The sequence below is a fragment of the Notechis scutatus genome, chromosome Z (genome assembly GCF_049901735.1).
Source record: "Notechis scutatus isolate UNSWTSFEM ecotype Mainland chromosome Z, rNotScu1.2, whole genome shotgun sequence".
NCBI lineage: Eukaryota > Metazoa > Chordata > Lepidosauria > Squamata > Elapidae > Notechis > Notechis scutatus.
In genome coordinates, this window is record NC_142025.1 from 117,592,990 (window position 1) to 117,610,627 (window position 17,638).

The 17,638-nt window shown below is 44.4% G+C and overlaps 1 protein-coding gene across 1 annotated transcript in view; it reads left to right on the forward strand.

Annotated features, from left to right (window-relative positions):
- The window catches only part of LOC113422248 (myosin-7), a 49,031-nt gene that overhangs the window by 14,949 nt on the left and 16,444 nt on the right, over positions 1-17,638 (forward strand). Inside the window, 11 exon segments of the mRNA XM_087946367.1 lie at positions 479-582; positions 1,866-2,004; positions 3,147-3,265; positions 4,870-5,019; positions 6,932-7,102; positions 8,528-8,837; positions 10,600-10,673; positions 11,918-12,005; positions 13,301-13,418; positions 14,841-14,964; positions 17,033-17,169. Of these exon segments, the coding sequence (XP_087802493.1) occupies positions 479-582; positions 1,866-2,004; positions 3,147-3,265; positions 4,870-5,019; positions 6,932-7,102; positions 8,528-8,837; positions 10,600-10,673; positions 11,918-12,005; positions 13,301-13,418; positions 14,841-14,964; positions 17,033-17,169 (1,534 nt within the window).

A 17,638-nucleotide genomic window follows, 5' to 3' on the forward strand; every position in this document is an offset into this window, starting at 1 on the left:
TTCCCAGGTAAATCAGTCAGTTTTTCAATCCAGGGATAATCGAAATATCAAATCCCAGTGTCAAAAACAGTTCAGTATCAGACTTACATCAAATCCAGTAATATCAGTCAATTAGGAAAAATGGAGCAACGGCAATACTTTCCAACAGAAGGAAACAGAGATACTCACTCAGACACACTCTCTTCTGAGACTCAGACTAAGACTAAAACAACCCAGGTTTCTGGCTCCATCTTATGGCCGTTTGAGTAACCACACCCAATTGCAGTTTTTAGCATGCTCTTAAAGAGACAGTATTAAAATGTCTATCCTGGTTGATATATTTCTAACCCAAATACCTGTTAGGTGACTTATATTCCTAACACCTCCTTTCCATTTCAGAACGGCCCTTGTCCTCTTCTGTTGATGGAATAACCATTTAGGAAGAGAAGGTTGGCCACGTTGTGTAACCGCCCGACTTCTTCCATCCTTCTCTTTCCAGATATGCTGTTGGTCACCAACAATCCTTATGACTACGCCTTCATCTCCCAAGGAGAGACTACGGTACCTTCCATCGATGATGCTGAGGAACTGTTAGCAACTGACGTGAGTAATATTCTAAGTGTTTCTCCAACTTGGCTTCTAAGTCAGAGGTGTCCTACCTAGACAACTTGAAGACCTATGGACTTCAACTCCCAGAATTCCCCAGTCAGCATGGGTTTGAATCTTGAACCGCACTTAAGATTTGTGGACTTCAGCTCCCAGAATTCTCCATCCAGTGTGGCTAGCTGGGGAATTCTGGGAGTTGAAGAACACTGGACTTCAGGTTGCTCAGGTTGGATACTCCTTGTTCAAGAAGTTTCGGACTATTGAACTTTGAACCTCAACAACTTGAAGACTTAAGATTTGTGGATTTCAACTCCCAGAATTCTCCATCCAGTGTGGCTAGCTGGGGAATTCTGGGAGTTGAAGTTCACAGGTCTTCATGTTGTCCAGGTAGGTAGTTCAAGATGTTTAAACTACGGTATTGCACCCTGAACTTTCCCCAAGCTCATGGGACTTGTAGTCCAACCTATATCCGAGAAATCCAAGTTTAGAGATCTATTTGTTGGAATTTGAATAGCTGGTGGTTTTTTTTTTTATTTTTTTTATTTATATTTATTTTATTTGTCAAGCAAGTATTAAATAACAGGTATAAGTATAAACATGATTATGAATACATGAAATGGATACTAATAAAAAGGAACATTAGAACAGGGATGGTAGGCACGTTGGTGTGCTTATGCACGCCCCTTACAGACCTCTTAGGAATGGGGTGAGGTCAACAGTAGACAGTCTGAGGTTAAAGTTTTTGGGGTTTGAGGATGTAACAACAGAGTCAGGTAGTGTTTTCCGGACATTGACCACTCTGTTGCTGAAGTTGTATTTCCTGCAATCGAGTTTGGTGTGGTTTACCTTCAGTTTGTATCTATTGTGTGCTCTTGCATTGTTGTGGTTGAAGCTGAAGTAGTCATTGACGGGTAGGACATTGCAATAGATAATTTTCTGTACTATACTTAGATCGGACCGAAGGTGGCATAGTTCTAGGTTGTCTCAGCCTAAAATTTCAAGTCTGGTGGCATAAGGTATTCTGCTACGAATAGAGGAGTGGAGAACTCTTCTCGTGAAATATTTCTGGACTTTCTCGACTGTATTAATATCTGATATGTAGCGCGGGTTCCAGACAGATGAGCTGTATGTTTTGTATGCTCTAGTTAGCAGTGCAATATTACCGGAGAAAAAGCTACGCAGGATTAGGTTAATGCCTTTTTGTCTATGTAGTTACAGTGAGCTCCTTTGGTTGAGCTTGGAGAAAAAAACTCATCCCGTTTCCCCCCCTCCAAACCCAGAGTGCCTTTGACATCTTAGGGTTCACCCAAGAGGAGAAAAATTCCATCTACAAACTGACAGGGGCCATCATGCACTACGGGAACATGAAATTCAAGCAGAAGCAGCGAGAAGAACAGGCTGAGCCAGACGGCACTGAAGGTGAGGGGAAGACATCATCACGGCCCCAAAATTACAACGATGAGAAATAATTTATCAATTTTGATAAAATTATTGAAAGGATATGGGTAATCCTGAAATTTGGTCGAATAATATGCCAGTTTCGTCACTTCCGGTATTACAGGTAGTGATGAAAGGGCGATATTCGACCTGAAAGCCTTGCAGAGGCTTTTTTCAAACCTCTGGGAAGCCAAAAAAGGCCTCAAACCAGCCAAAAAAAAAAAAAAAAAAAATCAGCTGTGAGGCGCACGCATGTGAGGTGAGGTAAGTTTGCCCGCAGTTTGCGTGCCGGCACAAATGGCTCTGTGTGCCACTTGTGGCACGTATGCCATAGGCGCCATCATGGACCTAGGAGAACAAAACCATCAGGACTAGATTCATCCGTCCATCTGCATTTAAAAGGCAAAGGATGACCTGGATGGTGAGAATCTCCATAGACATTAAGGCATGCAGCTTAATGTTTCGGTTCTCCAAAACATGTATAAAAAACAATACCCTGTTTCCCCCCAAAATACGACCTACCTTGAAAGTAAGTCCTAGCTTGATTTTTACATGTGCACCCAATATAAGCCCTACCCCCCCAAAATAAGCCCTAATTAAGATCCCGCCCACTCCAGAGTAGACGGGTAAAAATTAAGCTAGGGTGAGGATGGGAGGATGGAGCTGCCCTACTACTTGCCTTTGGACGGTTGTAGCCTGGCCTCGCACACCCCGACACCTGCCTGGCTGGCCCGTTTCTTCTGGAGCTCTGTTATTGGCTGCAGAGGCCTTCAGGAAAGCCTTGCCGGCCGCAGAAGAAAAAGCTGACAGCAAAAAGGAGGCTGGGGCGATGCGCGCCAGTGAAATTAATCAGTGGATGACATCCCCTGAAAATAAGACCTAGTGCCTTTTTTTTGGTAGCAAAGAAATATATAATACAGGGTCTTATTTTTGGGGAAACATGGTAATAATAATAATAATAATTCAGCAGCCTGCCCACTTTCTGCTTAAAAGCATGTTTTATGGATTGGGCCTTGAACTACATCAAGTTGGCGTCAACCACTTGAGTTCTTTCCAACTTGTCCACCCCATCTCCTAACCCAAGGGACGGGGCTTGTGCTGAAACCCTTCTATGGCTCTTGCAGAAGCTGACAAGTCGGCATATCTGATGGCCCTGAACTCTGCAGACCTGCTCAAGGGGCTTTGCCACCCGAGGGTCAAAGTGGGGAACGAGTACGTCACCAAAGGGCAAAATGTCCAACAGGTAAGAATCCCACCTGCCTAGAGAGAAAAACCAACCCACAAAAGAAAAAAGAAATGAGGAGGACCCAGTTTTCACATTCAAACTCAAGGTGCACATTTAATTTCTTTTTATTTCTTTTTTAATGGGGTGAGATGTTTTTATGGCCATGTACCCAAGCAGAACTCAAGATTGTCTCCTTGTGGGTCTAATTCAAATTCCTTGGGTGTCTAATCACACTCGGCCAATAAAGTATTCTATTCTATTCTATTCTATTCTATTCTATTCTATTCTATTCTATTCTATTCTATTCTATTCTATTCTATTCCTATTCTATTCTATTCTATTCTATTCTATTCTATTCTATTCTATTCTATTTTCTATTCCATTCCATTTACTGTCCTCTTTTCCCTTCCATATTTTCTCCCCCATTTACTGTCTTCCCTTTATTCTATTCTATTCTATTCTATTCTATTCTATTCTATTCTATTCTATTCTATTCTATTCTATTTTCTATTCCATTCCATTCACTGTCCTCTTTTCCCTTCCATATTTTCTTTTTTCCACCATTTACTGTATTCCCTCTATTCTATTCTATTCTATTCTATTCTATTCTATTCTATTCTATTCTATTCTATTCTATTCTATTCTATTCTATTTTCTATTCCATTCCATTCACTGTCCTCTTTTCCCTTCCATATTTTCTTTTTTCCACCATTTACTGTCTTCCCTTTATTCTATTCTATTCTATTCTATTCTATTCTATTCTATTCTATTCTATTCTATTCTATTCTATTCTATTTTCTATTCCATTCCATTCACTGTCCTCTTTTCCCTTCCATATTTTCTTTTTCCACCATTTACTGTATTCCCTCTATTCTATTCTATTCTATTCTATTCTATTCTATTCTATTCTATTCTATTCTATTCTATTCTATTCTATTCTATTCTATTTTCTATTCCATTCCATTTACTGTCCTCTTTTCCCTTCCATATTTTCTTTTTTCCACCATTTACTGTCTTCCCTTTATTCTATTCTATTCTATTCTATTCTATTCTATTCTATTCTATTCTATTCTATTCTATTCTATTTTCTATTCCATTCCATTCACTGTCCTCTTTTCCCTTCCATATTTTCTTTTTTCCACCATTTACTGTATTCCCCCTATTCTATTCTATTCTATTCTATTCTATTCTATTCTATTCTATTCTATTCTATTCTATTCTATTCTAAGCTATATTTTCTATTCCATTCTGTTCTATATTTTTTATTCTGGTCTAGTCTATTCTAATTATTCTATTCTATATTTTCTTTTCTGTTCTGTTTTATATTTTCTATTCTATTCTACTCTATATACTATTCTATATTTTCAATTCTGTTCTATACTTTTTACTCTGGTCTAATCTTTTCTAGTCTATATTTCCTAGTCTATTCTAGTTATTCTATTCTACATTTTCTATTCTATGTTTTCTATTCTGTTTTATATTGTCAAGTCTAGTCTATATTTTCTTTTCTAGTCTTCTCTAGTCTACAGTCCAGTTTAGTCTAGTTCTCTTGAACTTTATCAGAGAATTTAGGAAGGAAGGAAGGAAGCTTCCTCTCTCCATAATGTCCTTTTCCTAAACAGGTGTGCTATTCCACTGGGGCACTGGCCAAGGCTGTCTATGAGAGGATGTTTACCTGGATGGTCATGAGAATCAACATCACTCTGGAAACCAAGCTGCCCCGACAGTATTTCATTGGGGTGTTGGATATTGCTGGCTTCGAGATCTTTGATGTGAGTAATTCCTTCTTGAGTCACGGTCTTGGTTTGTTTATTGGATAGATCAATCTCCCCCAAGTTGCTTCTCCAATGTTTTGGGACTGCAGTTCTCAGAATTTACAAGGCTACAACCGGGTACACTTGAAATGGATGGATGGATGGACGGATGGATGGAGGGACCACCCACCCACCTACTCACCCATCTCTCTCTCTCTCTCTCTCTCTACATTCATCCCTCCCTCCCTCCCTGGCTTCCCCCCCACACCCTTCCTTCCTTCTTCCATCCTTTCCATCCTTCCTCTCTTCTTTCCTTCTTCTATTCCTTCCTTCCACCCACCTATCCATCAATCCATTTTCCTATCTTCCTTCCTTTCATCCACCCACCCACCCAGCCATTTTCCATCCACCCACCCTCTATCCATCCATCCATCCATCCATCCATCCATCCACCCACACTTCCTTCCTTCCCCCTTCTTTTCTTCTACCATTCTTTCCTCCCACCCACCTATCCACCTATCAATTTTTCTATCTTCCTCCCTTTAATCCATCCATCCATCCTTCCATCCACATACCCACCCATCTACCCCTCTATCCATCTACCCATCCATCCACTCTTCCTTCCTTCCTTCCTTCCTTCCTTCCTTCCTTCCTTCCTTCCTTCCTTCCTTCCTTCCTTCCTTCCTTCCTTCCTTCCTTCCTTCCTTCCTTTCCTTTCTTCATCCCCTCTTCCTTCTACCATTCCTTCCTTCCACCTACCTATACACCTATCAATTTTTCTATCTTCCTTCCTTCCACCCACCCACCAACCCACCCACCCATCCATCCATCCATCCATCCACCTACTCTTCCTTCCTTCCTTCCTCCCTCCCTTCCTCCCTCCCTTCTTTCCTTCTACCATTCCTTCCTTCCACCCACCTATCCACCTATCAATTTTTCTATCTTCCTTCCTTCCATTCATCCATCCACCCATCCATTTTCAATTCAACGTCCCTCCCTTTCACCCATCCATTCACCTATCCATCCATCCACCCATCCACCCACACTTCCTTCCTTCCCTTCCTCCCTCCCTTCTTTCCTTCTACCATTCCTTCCTTCCACCCACCTATCCACCTATCAATTTTTCTATCTTCCTCCCTTTAATCCATCCATCCGTCCACATACCCACCCATCTACCCCTCTATCCATCTACCCATCCATCCATCCATCCACCCTTCCTTCCTTCCTTCCTTCCTTCCTTCCTTCCTTCCTTCCTTCCTTCCTTCCTTCCTTCCTTCCTTCCTTCCTTCCTTCCTTCCTTCCTTTCCTTTCCTTTCCTTTCTTCATCCCCTCTTCCTTCTACCATTCCTTCCTTCCACCTACCTATACACCTATCCATTTTTCTATCTTCCTTCCTTCCATCCATCCACCAACCCACCCATCCACCCCTCTATCCATCCATCCATCCATCCATCCATCCACCTACTCTTCCTCCCTCCCTCCCTCCCTCCCTTCCTCCCTTCTTTCCTTCTACCATTCCTTCCTTCCACCCACCTATCCACCTATCAATTTTTCTATCTTCCTTCCTTCCATTCATCCACCCACCCATCCATTTTCAATTCAACGTCCCTCCCTTTCACCCATCCATTCACCTATCCATCCACCCAACCAGCCACTCCCTCTTCCTCCCTCCCACTTATCTACACACACACCCATTTTTCCATCCATCTACCTCTCCACCCACCCACCCACCCTCCTCCCTTCCTTCCACATCCACTCATCCATCCATCCATCCACTCACTTGCGCCCTATAAAGGTCGAACTAATTTTCTGGAGCTCTGACTTAACTGATCGTGGTCTGTGCTGAAAGAGTCTAATCTTCCAGAAATAGGTTCACCTCCAGGAAGGCTGATTTCTCTCCCCCACCCCCCTCCCCCACTTCCCCTCCCAGTACAACAGCTTCGAGCAGCTCTGCATCAACTTCACCAACGAGAAGCTGCAGCAGTTCTTCAACCACCACATGTTTGTGCTGGAACAAGAGGAGTACAAGAAGGAGGGCATCGAGTGGGTCTTCATTGACTTCGGCATGGACCTCCAGGCCTGCATTGACCTCATTGAGAAGGTACCTCGCTCTTCTCCATGCCACCTTCTTCTTTCAACTATCTATGCTCATCTTTCCTGATTCCAGCCAGAGGGGGGTGGACCCCTCTAGACCCAGGAGGAAATCTTATATGAGGAATGAATGGTTCCATATTGGACTTATAAGATGGATCAGAGGTTGGGCTAGTAGCACCCAACTTTTGGAACTCCTCAAATGCCTTTAGGGCCAACATCAGCACCCTTGACAGAATTAGCAGAGTTGGAAGGGACTTCAGAGGCTTTCTAGTCCAGCAGGAAACCCCAGACCATTTCAGCCAAAGGTTGTTCAATCTCTTCTTAAAAACCACCCACATCTTCTGGAGACAAGCTGTTCTACTGATTAATTGTTCTCACGGTTAGGAAGTTTCTCCTTAGTTCTAGATCGGTTCTCTCCTTGACGAGTTTCCATCTGTTGCTTCTTGTCAGGTGCTTTGGAGACTAGGCGGACCCGCCCTCTTCTTTGTGGCAGCCCCTCAAATATTGGAAGACTGCTTTCATGTCACCCCAATCCTTCTTTTCCTTAAACTAGGCATACCCAATTCCTGCAGCCGTTCTTCAAATGTTTTGGCCTCCAGCCTCCTAATCATCTTTGTTGCTCTTCTCTGCACTCTTTCCAAAATCTCAACATCTTTTTTGTAGCGTAGTGACCAAAGCTGGATGCCACATTCCAAGTGTGGTCTTATCAAAGCATTATAAAATGGTGCTAACACTTCCTAATGGTGAGAACAATTTATTTATTGATTTGATTTGATTTGATTTGTCAATCGCTTACAGGATGATAGGTATAAGTATAAACATGAGTAAGAATACAGGAATTAGGTACGAATAAATGGGGACAATAGGACAGAGACGGTAGGCACGATGGTGCACTTATGCATGCCCCCTTACAGACCTTTTAGGAATGGGGTGAGGTCAATAGTGGATGGTTTGAGGTTAAAGGAGTGGGGGTTTGAGGATGTAACTACAGAGTCAGGGAGTGCATTCCATTCGCCAGTGGAACAGTTTGCTTCTAGAAATTGTGGATGCTTCATCACTGGAGGCTTTTTAAGAAGAGATTGGGCAGCCATTTGTCTGATACGGTGTAAGCGTAAGGGTCTTCAACCTTGGCAAGTTTAAGACTTGAGGACTTCAGCTCCCAGAATTCCTGAGCTAAGATGACTGGAAGAGGAATTCTGGGAGTTGAAGTCCTCAAGTCTTAAAGCTGTCAAGTTTGAAGACCCCTGGATAAAGTCTCTTGCTTGAGCAGGGGTTGGACTAGAAGACCTCCAGTGTCCCTTCCTGCTCTATTACGACTGACGTGGCCTTGATTCTATCCCTCTGTTAACGCCATTCGTGTTAACCCTCGGCGAGATCCTGAAGGACAGAGCTTCTCAGGTTGCAATACCTTGGTCTTCTTCTTCTTCTTCAGCCCATGGGCATCATGTCCATCCTGGAAGAAGAATGCATGTTCCCCAAGGCCACCGACATGACCTTCAAGGCCAAGCTCTACGACAACCACCTGGGCAAATCGGCCAACTTCGGCAAAGCGCGGGTCATCAAGGGCAAACCCGAGGCCCACTTTGCCCTGAACCACTACGCGGGCACCGTGGACTACAACATCATAGGGTGGCTCCAGAAGAACAAGGACCCTCTCAATGAAACGGTGGTCGGCCTCTACCAGAAGTCAGCGTTGAAGCTCCTTGCCAACCTGTTTGCCAACTACGCCGGAGCGGACGCACGTAAGGAAAATGGGCGCGTGGGGGGAGGGGGAGGAGGAGATAAGAGAGGAGGCCCTGATGCCTTCAAACAACCTGGTCTGTGAGATGGAAGGCTTTGAGCAGAAGGAGCCATAGCTCCTCAGCCCTCAGAGTAGGGAGGTTGTGTGACCAGTACGGAACGTGGGACGGGCATAGAGTGAAGAGAGAGATAGGTTCATGTTCTTCATAAACCACACTCGGTGCCCTTAGGATAGCGGCGTGGCCTACCTCACAGGGTTCTTATGAAGGTTATGGGAAGAGGCGACTTCCAAAAGTGTTTCCCCCAAAAGGCAGCTGGACTTTCTTTGATTCCCCCCCACCCAAGACAGAACAGAATAACAGAGCTGGAAGAGGTCTTCTGAGGTGATTAGAGGACTGGAGGTTAAAACATAATAAAGGACGGTTGCTGGAACTGGGTATGTCTAGTCAAATGAAAAGAAGGACTAGGGGAGACATGATAGCAGTGTCCCAGTATCTTTGGGGGCTGCCACACAGAGGAGGGAGTCAAGCTATAGAACAAGAAGCAACGGGTGGAAACTAATCAAGGACAGAAGAAACCCGGAACCAAGGAGAAATTTCCTGACAGTTAGAACAATTAATTAGTAGAACAGCTTTTGCCTCCAGAAGTTTTGGGTGCTCAGCTCCAACACTGGAAGTTTTTAAGAAGAGATTGTCTGAAGTGGTATATAGGGTTTCCTGCCTAAGAAGGGGGGTTGGACTAGAAGACCTCCAAGATCCCTTCCAAATTCTATTCTATTCTATTCTATTCTATTCTATTCTATTCTATTCTATTCTATTCTATTCTATTCTATTCTCCATCTCTCTATTTTATTTTATTTTCTATTCTATTCTAATCTAATTTTACATTTTATTATTCATTCTATTCTAATTCTATCTTTTATTATTCATTCTCTTCTCTTCTCTTCTCTTCTCTTCTCTTCTCTTCTCTTCTCTTCTCTTCTCTTCTCTTCTATCATCCTTTTCAGCATCCTCAAAACTTTGAAGCATCACTAAATGAATGGTCATATGTTGAAGACTATCTGTATGTTTAAATAAGTAGGCAGTTAATCTGGCCTAATATCACATAGTTGCTTATGGTTTATGAGACTAAAACATACGACGGATGGTTGTGGGAACCAGGCCTGGCTAGTCCAGTGAAGAGAAGGACCAGGGGAGACATGATAGCAGTCTTCCAATATTTGAGGGGTTGCCCCAGAGAGGAGGAAGGGGTCAAGTTATTTTCCAAAGCACCTGAAGGCCAGACAAGGAATAATGGATGGAAACTGAACAAGGAGAGATTCAACCTGGAAATAAGGAGACATTTTCTGACAGTGAGAACCATCAACCCATGGAACAAAAGTTGCCTTTAAAAGTGGTGGGAGCTTCATCCTTGGAGGCTTTCAAGAAGAGACCGGACTGTCATCTGTCAGAAATGGTGTAGGGTCTCCTGCTTGGGGGGGGGGGGTTGGACTAGATGACCTACAAGGTCCCTTCCAACTCTGTTCATCTGTATCTGTCTTCTTGATGAATCGATGGCTTTGATTTGATTTATCCCTAAAAATATAACTCCGCCTTCCCTCTCTCCAGATGGGTGGAGTAATTCCGCCGCACATCCTCCCCTGCCGGCCCGCCTTTGGGCCGGCTGGGATAGGATGGGAATTGTAGTGCAAGATGAAGCCGGAATCCACTGGACTCGGAATTGCTTTTCACGTTGGTTCCTCTTCTGTCTTCCTCTCCTCTGCAGCACTGGAGTCCAAGGGGAAGGGGACGCATAAGAAGAAGGGGTCTTCCTTCCAGACCGTGTCGGCCTTGCACAGGGTAAGGGGAATCCAAAAACCGGTGGGACTTTCAGGGGCTTTCTTTGGAAGGGCCACCTCGCTTGTACTGTTCCCTGTGCGCTCTGGACCATCCACTTCCATCCGAGGCATCGTCTGATCCCCAGTTCAGGTGCCTTCACCAGCCCCTTGCGCCCGAGGAGAAAACCAAAAGGGCTGGAAGAAGGAGGTCTCCCCCTGGAGCGGAGCAAAGTCTAGGTGGCCGTTTCCCTGAAGGCTTTGCCAAGGCCGGTTTCAGCCTAAGTCTTGAGTTTGCCTTCAGTGGAGATTCTTGGAAAGGTTCACGCAAGGATTCTTTGTGATGCCCAGCTCTCTTTCTTTCTTTCTTTCTTTCTTTCTTTCTTTCTTTCTTTCTTTCTTTCTTTCTTTCTTTCTCTTTTAAATCCATTGGTCTTCCTCTCTTCATTTTCCTTGCTTGCTTCCATGGTTCTTTCCTTCCCTCCCTCCCTCCTTCCCTCCCTCCTTCCCTCCCTCCCTGTCTCTCTCCTTCCTTCCTTCCTCTCTCCCCTCCTTTTTCCTCCCTCCCTCCCACTCCTACTCTCCCCTCTTCTTCCTTCCTGTCTACTTTTCTTCCTCTCCTCCTCCCTCCTTCCTTCCTTTCTCTTCTCCCTCCACCATCCCACTCTCCCCTTTTCTCCTTTCTTCCTATCTATTCTCCTTCCTCCCCCTCTTCCTTCCTTCCTTCCTTCCTTTCTTCCTCTCATCTCTTCTTCTCCCTCCCTCCTCCTTTACTCCTCTCTCCTCTTCTTCCTTCCTGTCTTCCCCCTCCCTCCCTCCTTTCCTCTTCTCCCTTCTTCCTTCTCCTCTCTTCTCCTTCCTCCCTCCCTCCTTTCTTCTCCTCCTTCCCTCTTCTCCTTCCTTCCTGTACTTTCCTCCCTCCCTCCCTCCCTCCCTCCCTCCCTCCCTCCCTTCCTTCCTTCCTTCCTTCCTTCCTTCCTTCCTTCCTTCCTTCCTTCCTTCCTTCCTTCCTTCCTTCCTTCCTTCCTTCCTTCCTTTCTCTCTCCTTCCCTTCCCTTATCTATCCATCCATCCTCTCTGTTTATCTCCTTTCTCTCTTGCCTAAGTGAAATCCTCCCCACCAATCTCTGAATCCCATCGGTCCATTTTTGCATTTCTCCCTTTCCCTTCTTTCTCCCTTCCCCCACCCCTTCCACAGTTTTCCCCACCAACCCATTAATCCTCCTTTCCTGCCAAACTTAAAACTCCCGATTTCCTTCCGTCCTCTAGGAGAACCTCAACAAACTGATGACCAACCTGCGCTCCACCCATCCTCACTTTGTCCGTTGCATTATCCCCAACGAGACCAAAACCCCAGGTGAGACCTCATCCCTCATCCCACCCCGGAGGGGGACCCCATTTATTTACTAGGTCTTCATGGCGAGCCATCCACAGCCATCCATTTTCACCTAGCAACTCTGGGTGGCTAATGATACATAAATATAAAGCGAGACACTATCAATAAAGGGAGTCCTCAGCTTTCGGCCAGAATTGAGCCTAAGAATGTATGTTGCTAAGTGAGAAAATGCACAGATAATAAGTAGTGTGTGTGTGTGTGTGTGTGTGTGTTTGTGCTTATGTGTGTGTGTTTGTGCTTATGTGTGTGTGTTTTTGCATGTGTGTTTTTGCACATGTGGGTTAGTAAGAAGGATAACTCTAATTTTGTAGCAGATCCTGTGATCTATAGAAATGCTATGTGAATCTGAATTTCCAGTTTGAAGTAAATATGTCATAATATATCTGCTGAATAAAACTCTGCATTGGCGACAGGAAGGGCATCAGGCCAGTAAACACTCAGCTCCATTCAGTGGCCCAGATTCCACCCCGCAAGTGATTTATGGGGTCATTAAAAGAAAGAAGCTGGTTGCAGGAATTGGATACATCAGGGGTGGTCACTCAATTTCATTGAGGGCCACATCTGGGCTGTGGTTGATCTCAGGGGAGGGGGCAGGCAGTCATGGATGACTCTATCCCGTAAGGGATTATGGGATCATTAAAAAAAAAGATGATGTAATAATAACTACATGTAGTCCTCGGTTTATGACTTCAATTGAGCCCAAAACTTCCTTCGCTCAGCGAGACAACTATTCAGTGAGTTTTGCCCCATGGAATGGAATAGAATAGAATATAGAATGTAGAACAGAAGAATAGAATAGAGTAGAGTAGAGTAGAGTAGAGTAGAGTAGAGTAGAGTAGAGTAGAGTAGAGTAGAGTAGAATTGAATTGAATAGAATAGAATAGAATAGAATAGAATAGAATAGAATAGAATAGAATAGAATAGAAAATATGGAATGGAATAGAACAGAAGACTAGACTAGACTAGAATAATAACTTTGAATGTACACTAATTGGCATACATTAAATTGAAATTTCATTGCACTCAGCTCTCAAGTGTCATCACCTCCAATATACACTACATAATATAACAGAATAAATAAATAAATCCAGAAGTATGCACATCCCCACATATATTAAATGCTGGTTATACTGAACCGGTAATCCTTACGGATGACATCCTGTTAGGAAAGGTCACCTCATCGTCTTCCGATACTTCCTCAGTGAGGACTGGCTTCTTACTTTTGCACATACCGGCTTTTTCTCCTTCTTCCCCAGGGATGATAGACAATCCTTTGGTCATGCACCAACTGCGTTGTAACGGCGTGTTGGAAGGGATCCGTATCTGCCGGAAAGGATTCCCTAACCGGATCCTGTACGGGGATTTCCGGCAAAGGTAAGACTGGACTTCAGGGGTTCGGGGAGGGGCTTTGGAGAAGGATTAAAGGAAGAAAAGAAAAAAAACACCATGACTTTCATTTCTACTTGGAAACCGTTCCTGGATTTTGTGCTCAAGGTAGAGAAAAAAATGAAACTTTGATTTTGGGGGTTACCGATTAGACAGGTTTGCTGTTATAGAAATGGCTATAGGTAGTCCTCAACGTGCGACCACAATTGAGCCCAACGTTTATGTTGCTAAGTGAGACATTTGTCAAGTGAATTTTGCCCCATTTTACGACCTTCCATGTGCCACAGTTGTTAAGCAAATCCCTGTAGTTGTTAAAGTAGGGACACAGTCGTTAAGCGAATCTGGTTTTCCCCCATTGACTTGGCTTGTCCGAAGGTCGCAAAAAGGGATCAGGTGGCCCAGGGACACTGAAACAGTCATAAAAGTGAGTCACTTGAATTTTGATCCCATGACCGTGGGGATGCCGCAACGGTCAAAGTGTGAAAAATGGTCATAAGTCACTTTTTTCAGTGCCGCTGTAACTTAGAATGGTCACTAAATGAACTGTTGTAAGTCGAGGACTAGGCTGTACTACGTAAAAGTGAAAAGGGCCACATTTCTTATTTACGTTGGCAGAAGTGCTTATTTCTAAAGAGTGATGCGCTGGCGTAGAGATGGAGCCCTCACCTCACAATCAGGAGGCTGTGAGTTCGATCCTAGGTAGAGGCAGATATTTCTGTCTCTGGAAGCAATGAGAATATATCTGCTGAACAAAACTCCGCCCTGGTGACAGGAAGGGCACCCGGCCCGTAAACACTCAGCACCGTTTAATAGCCCAGACTCCATCCCGCAAGGGATAATGGGGTTGTTAAAAGAGGATGATGATGATGAAATGCTTATTTCTAAAAAAAAAAAAAAAGTGTTTTCTGAATGAAAAATTCAATATGTTGGTTTGCCAATTATTTAAAAGACTTAAGCTGTCAAATTCAATCAGATCCTCAAGTAGTCCTCTACATATAGAACCAAAACTATGTCCCAAACTTCCATCGCTAAGCAAAACAGTTGGTAAGTCAGTTTTGCTTCATTTCACGATATTTTCTGCCACCGTTGTTAAATGAATCATGTGGTCATTAAGTGAATCCGGCTGTCCCCGTTGGCTTTACTTTTCAGAAGCCTGTGGGGAAGGTCGCAAACGGTGATCACATGACCATCATAAATATGAATCGGTGGCCAAGTGCACAAATTTTGATCACATGACCATGGGGATACCACAACGGTTGTTAAGTGTGAAAAACGGCAGTAAGTCACTTTTTTTCAGGGCCGACGTAACTTTGAATGGTCACTAAATAAATGTTTGCAAGTCGAGGACTCCCTGTGTTGGGCACTGGATGAGAAGAGGGACTTACGGCCCTTCCTTGTTTTCCTTTTGAGGTACCGGATCCTAAACCCAGCGGCCATTCCGGAGGGTCAGTTCATCGACAGCCGGAAGGGGGCTGAGAAACTTCTAAGCTCGCTGGACATCGACCATAGCCAGTACAAATTTGGACACACCAAGGTGAGTGGACAATTGAAAGACTCTGCAGCTTGGAAAAGGATGATGGGCTTCATTCCATGAGCTCCCGTTGGGTGCTAGGAGACAATGGCAGCCATCTTAAGAAGAATCTGAAGAAGAAAAGAAGAATGCCGAGAAGAGCAACAAAGATAATTCAGGGGCTGGAGGCTAAAATGTACGAAGAACAACTGCAGGAATTGGGTGAGTGGTGCGGTGTCCTCGAGGTGGAGCTCTCACCTCCCAATCAGGAGCCTGTGAGTTCGATCCTAGGTAGATATTTCCCAGACATTTCTCCCTCTGGGCACAATGAGAATATATCTGCTGGGGGGAACCTCCGCACCTGCAACAGGAAGGGCATCCGCCAGTAAATACTCAGCTCCATTCAGTTACCCAGATTCCAGCGTGCAAGGGATTTATGGGGTCATTAAAAGAAAGAAGATGGCTGCAGGAATTGGATACGTCAGGGATGTCACTCAATTTCATTGAGGGCTGCATCTGGGCTGTGCTTGACCTCGGGTGGGGGCAGGCAGGCTTGGCTGACCGTGCAGGTGTGGCCAATGCGGTGGGCGTGGCCATCTTGACCCCACTCCAAACTACTGGCATGTTTGCTCTTTGCACTGGGTAGACTGGGCCGAAGCCACGCTGGCCCTGAAGTTTCCTTGAGTTTGACACCCCTGGGGTGCATCTCATTTAAGGAAGATGACATGATAGAGTTCCAACATTTGAGGGGCTGCCCCAAAGAAGAGGGGGGTCAACCTGTTCTCGGAAGCCACGGAAGGACAAGAAGCAACGGATGGAAACTCATCAAGGAGAGAAGCAACCTGGAATTAAAAAGAAACTCTCTAACAGTGAGGACAATGGAACTGCTTGCCACCAGAGGTTGTGGGTGCTCCATCACTGGATGTTTTTGAGAAGAGATTAGACAGCCATTTGTCTGACATGGTATAGGGCTTCCTGCTTGAACAGGGGGTTGGACTAGATGATCTCCAAGATCCCTTCCAACCCCATTATTCTGTTATTTCTCCTGCTTGGGTGGGAGGTTGGACCGGAGAACCTCCAGCGTCCCTTGATTATTCTGTTCTGTTGTTCTGTTATTCTTTTTATGCAGCCATCCCATCACACCAAAAGAAAGTCCGGAATCATATAGGATCTCCTTGCCATGAGTAGCAGGTTGAACCAGAAGCCCTCTAAGGTCCCTGTTATTCAATAGCTAAATATCTATGGAGATTCTTAATCATCCAAATCATGGTTGTTGCAAAGGTGCTTTTTTCAAGAAGCAACTGGACTTTCTGGATTTTTCCTTGAAGACGTTTCGCTTCTTAGCCCAGAAGCTTCATAGGCTCTGACTGGATGGCGGGGAATGGAAGGATCCAGTCAGAGCCGAAGAAGCTTCTTGGATGCGAAGCGAAACGTCTTCAAAGAAAAAACAGAAAGTCCAGTTCTTTCCAGTTGGCCCTTGAAAAAAAAAAAAGGCACCTTGGGGACCTACTAGTCAATGTTGTAAGTTGTATGTTCTTTTTTTTAAAAATAAACTTTATTCAACATTAAAAATATATACATGATACAAAACATTTCATAAAATACGAAACCAAAAAGTTATACATAACCAATAAACGTAAAAAACACAAGCATTTCTAATTGCTTAGACGGTGTGTTTTTAATCAAACAGTTTTCCAATACTTAGTTCCTATATCTGGTATATATTCCTATCATGACCTCTTCATATTTTCCCTTGCCTATCTGTTTACTGACAGATTTCTATCCTTATATCCAATTATATCCGTTTTCCCAAACTGTAAAATATTTTGAGTCTTCCTTATCTTTTAAATTTTGGGTGAGTTTATCCATTTCCGCGCAGTTGTAGATCTTCTGGATTATGAAATTATCTGTTGGCATCTGATCTCCCTTCCAACACTGAGCAACATTCCACATCCTTGCTGTGGTTATTATATGTAAAATTAAATATTTGATTTCTTTGTGCGATTTCACCTTTTATTATTCCCAACAACAACAAAAATCCAGCCTTAGGTTCTAATTGAATGTTCTGTGTTTCTAATCTGCTTCCCTCCAGGTGTTCTTCAAAGCTGGTCTCCTGGGACTCTTGGAGGAAATGAGAGATGAGCGTCTCTCCCGGATCATCACTCGCATCCAAGCTCAATCCCGTGGTGTGCTGGCCAGGATAGAATTCAGGAAGATCATGGAACGGAAGTAAGTCCATTGGTGGTCCTTCCTGGTGTGGCTCTTTCCTCTGAAGGAGGTCCTTTTTTGGCGGTTAACTCTCCGCAAAGACCTCCTGTGACTATCCCTGGGTCCCCTCACTCATCTTGGTTCAAACACAGATCCACTTCTGCTGTTGTGGGCTGGGTTCAGGGGTGCGCTTCAAAAATGTTGGCAATCACGCCCAGCTGCTGGGTGGGCATGGCCGTAGTGGGTGTGGCCTAATCAGCCTCCTGCACCATGAGGGGGTCATTTTCGCTCTCCCCGAGCTCCGGATGTTTTCCTCGAGCCTCTGGGAGGACAAAAACGGCCTCCCCAGACTCCGGAGGCTTCTGGAACATCTGAGAGGCCTGTTTTTCACCCTTCCTGGCTCCATAGTATTTTCTTGAGCCTCCAGGAGGATGCAAAATGGCCTCCCCGGGCCCCAGAGGCCCTGTACTTACCTGGGATCCAAAATGGG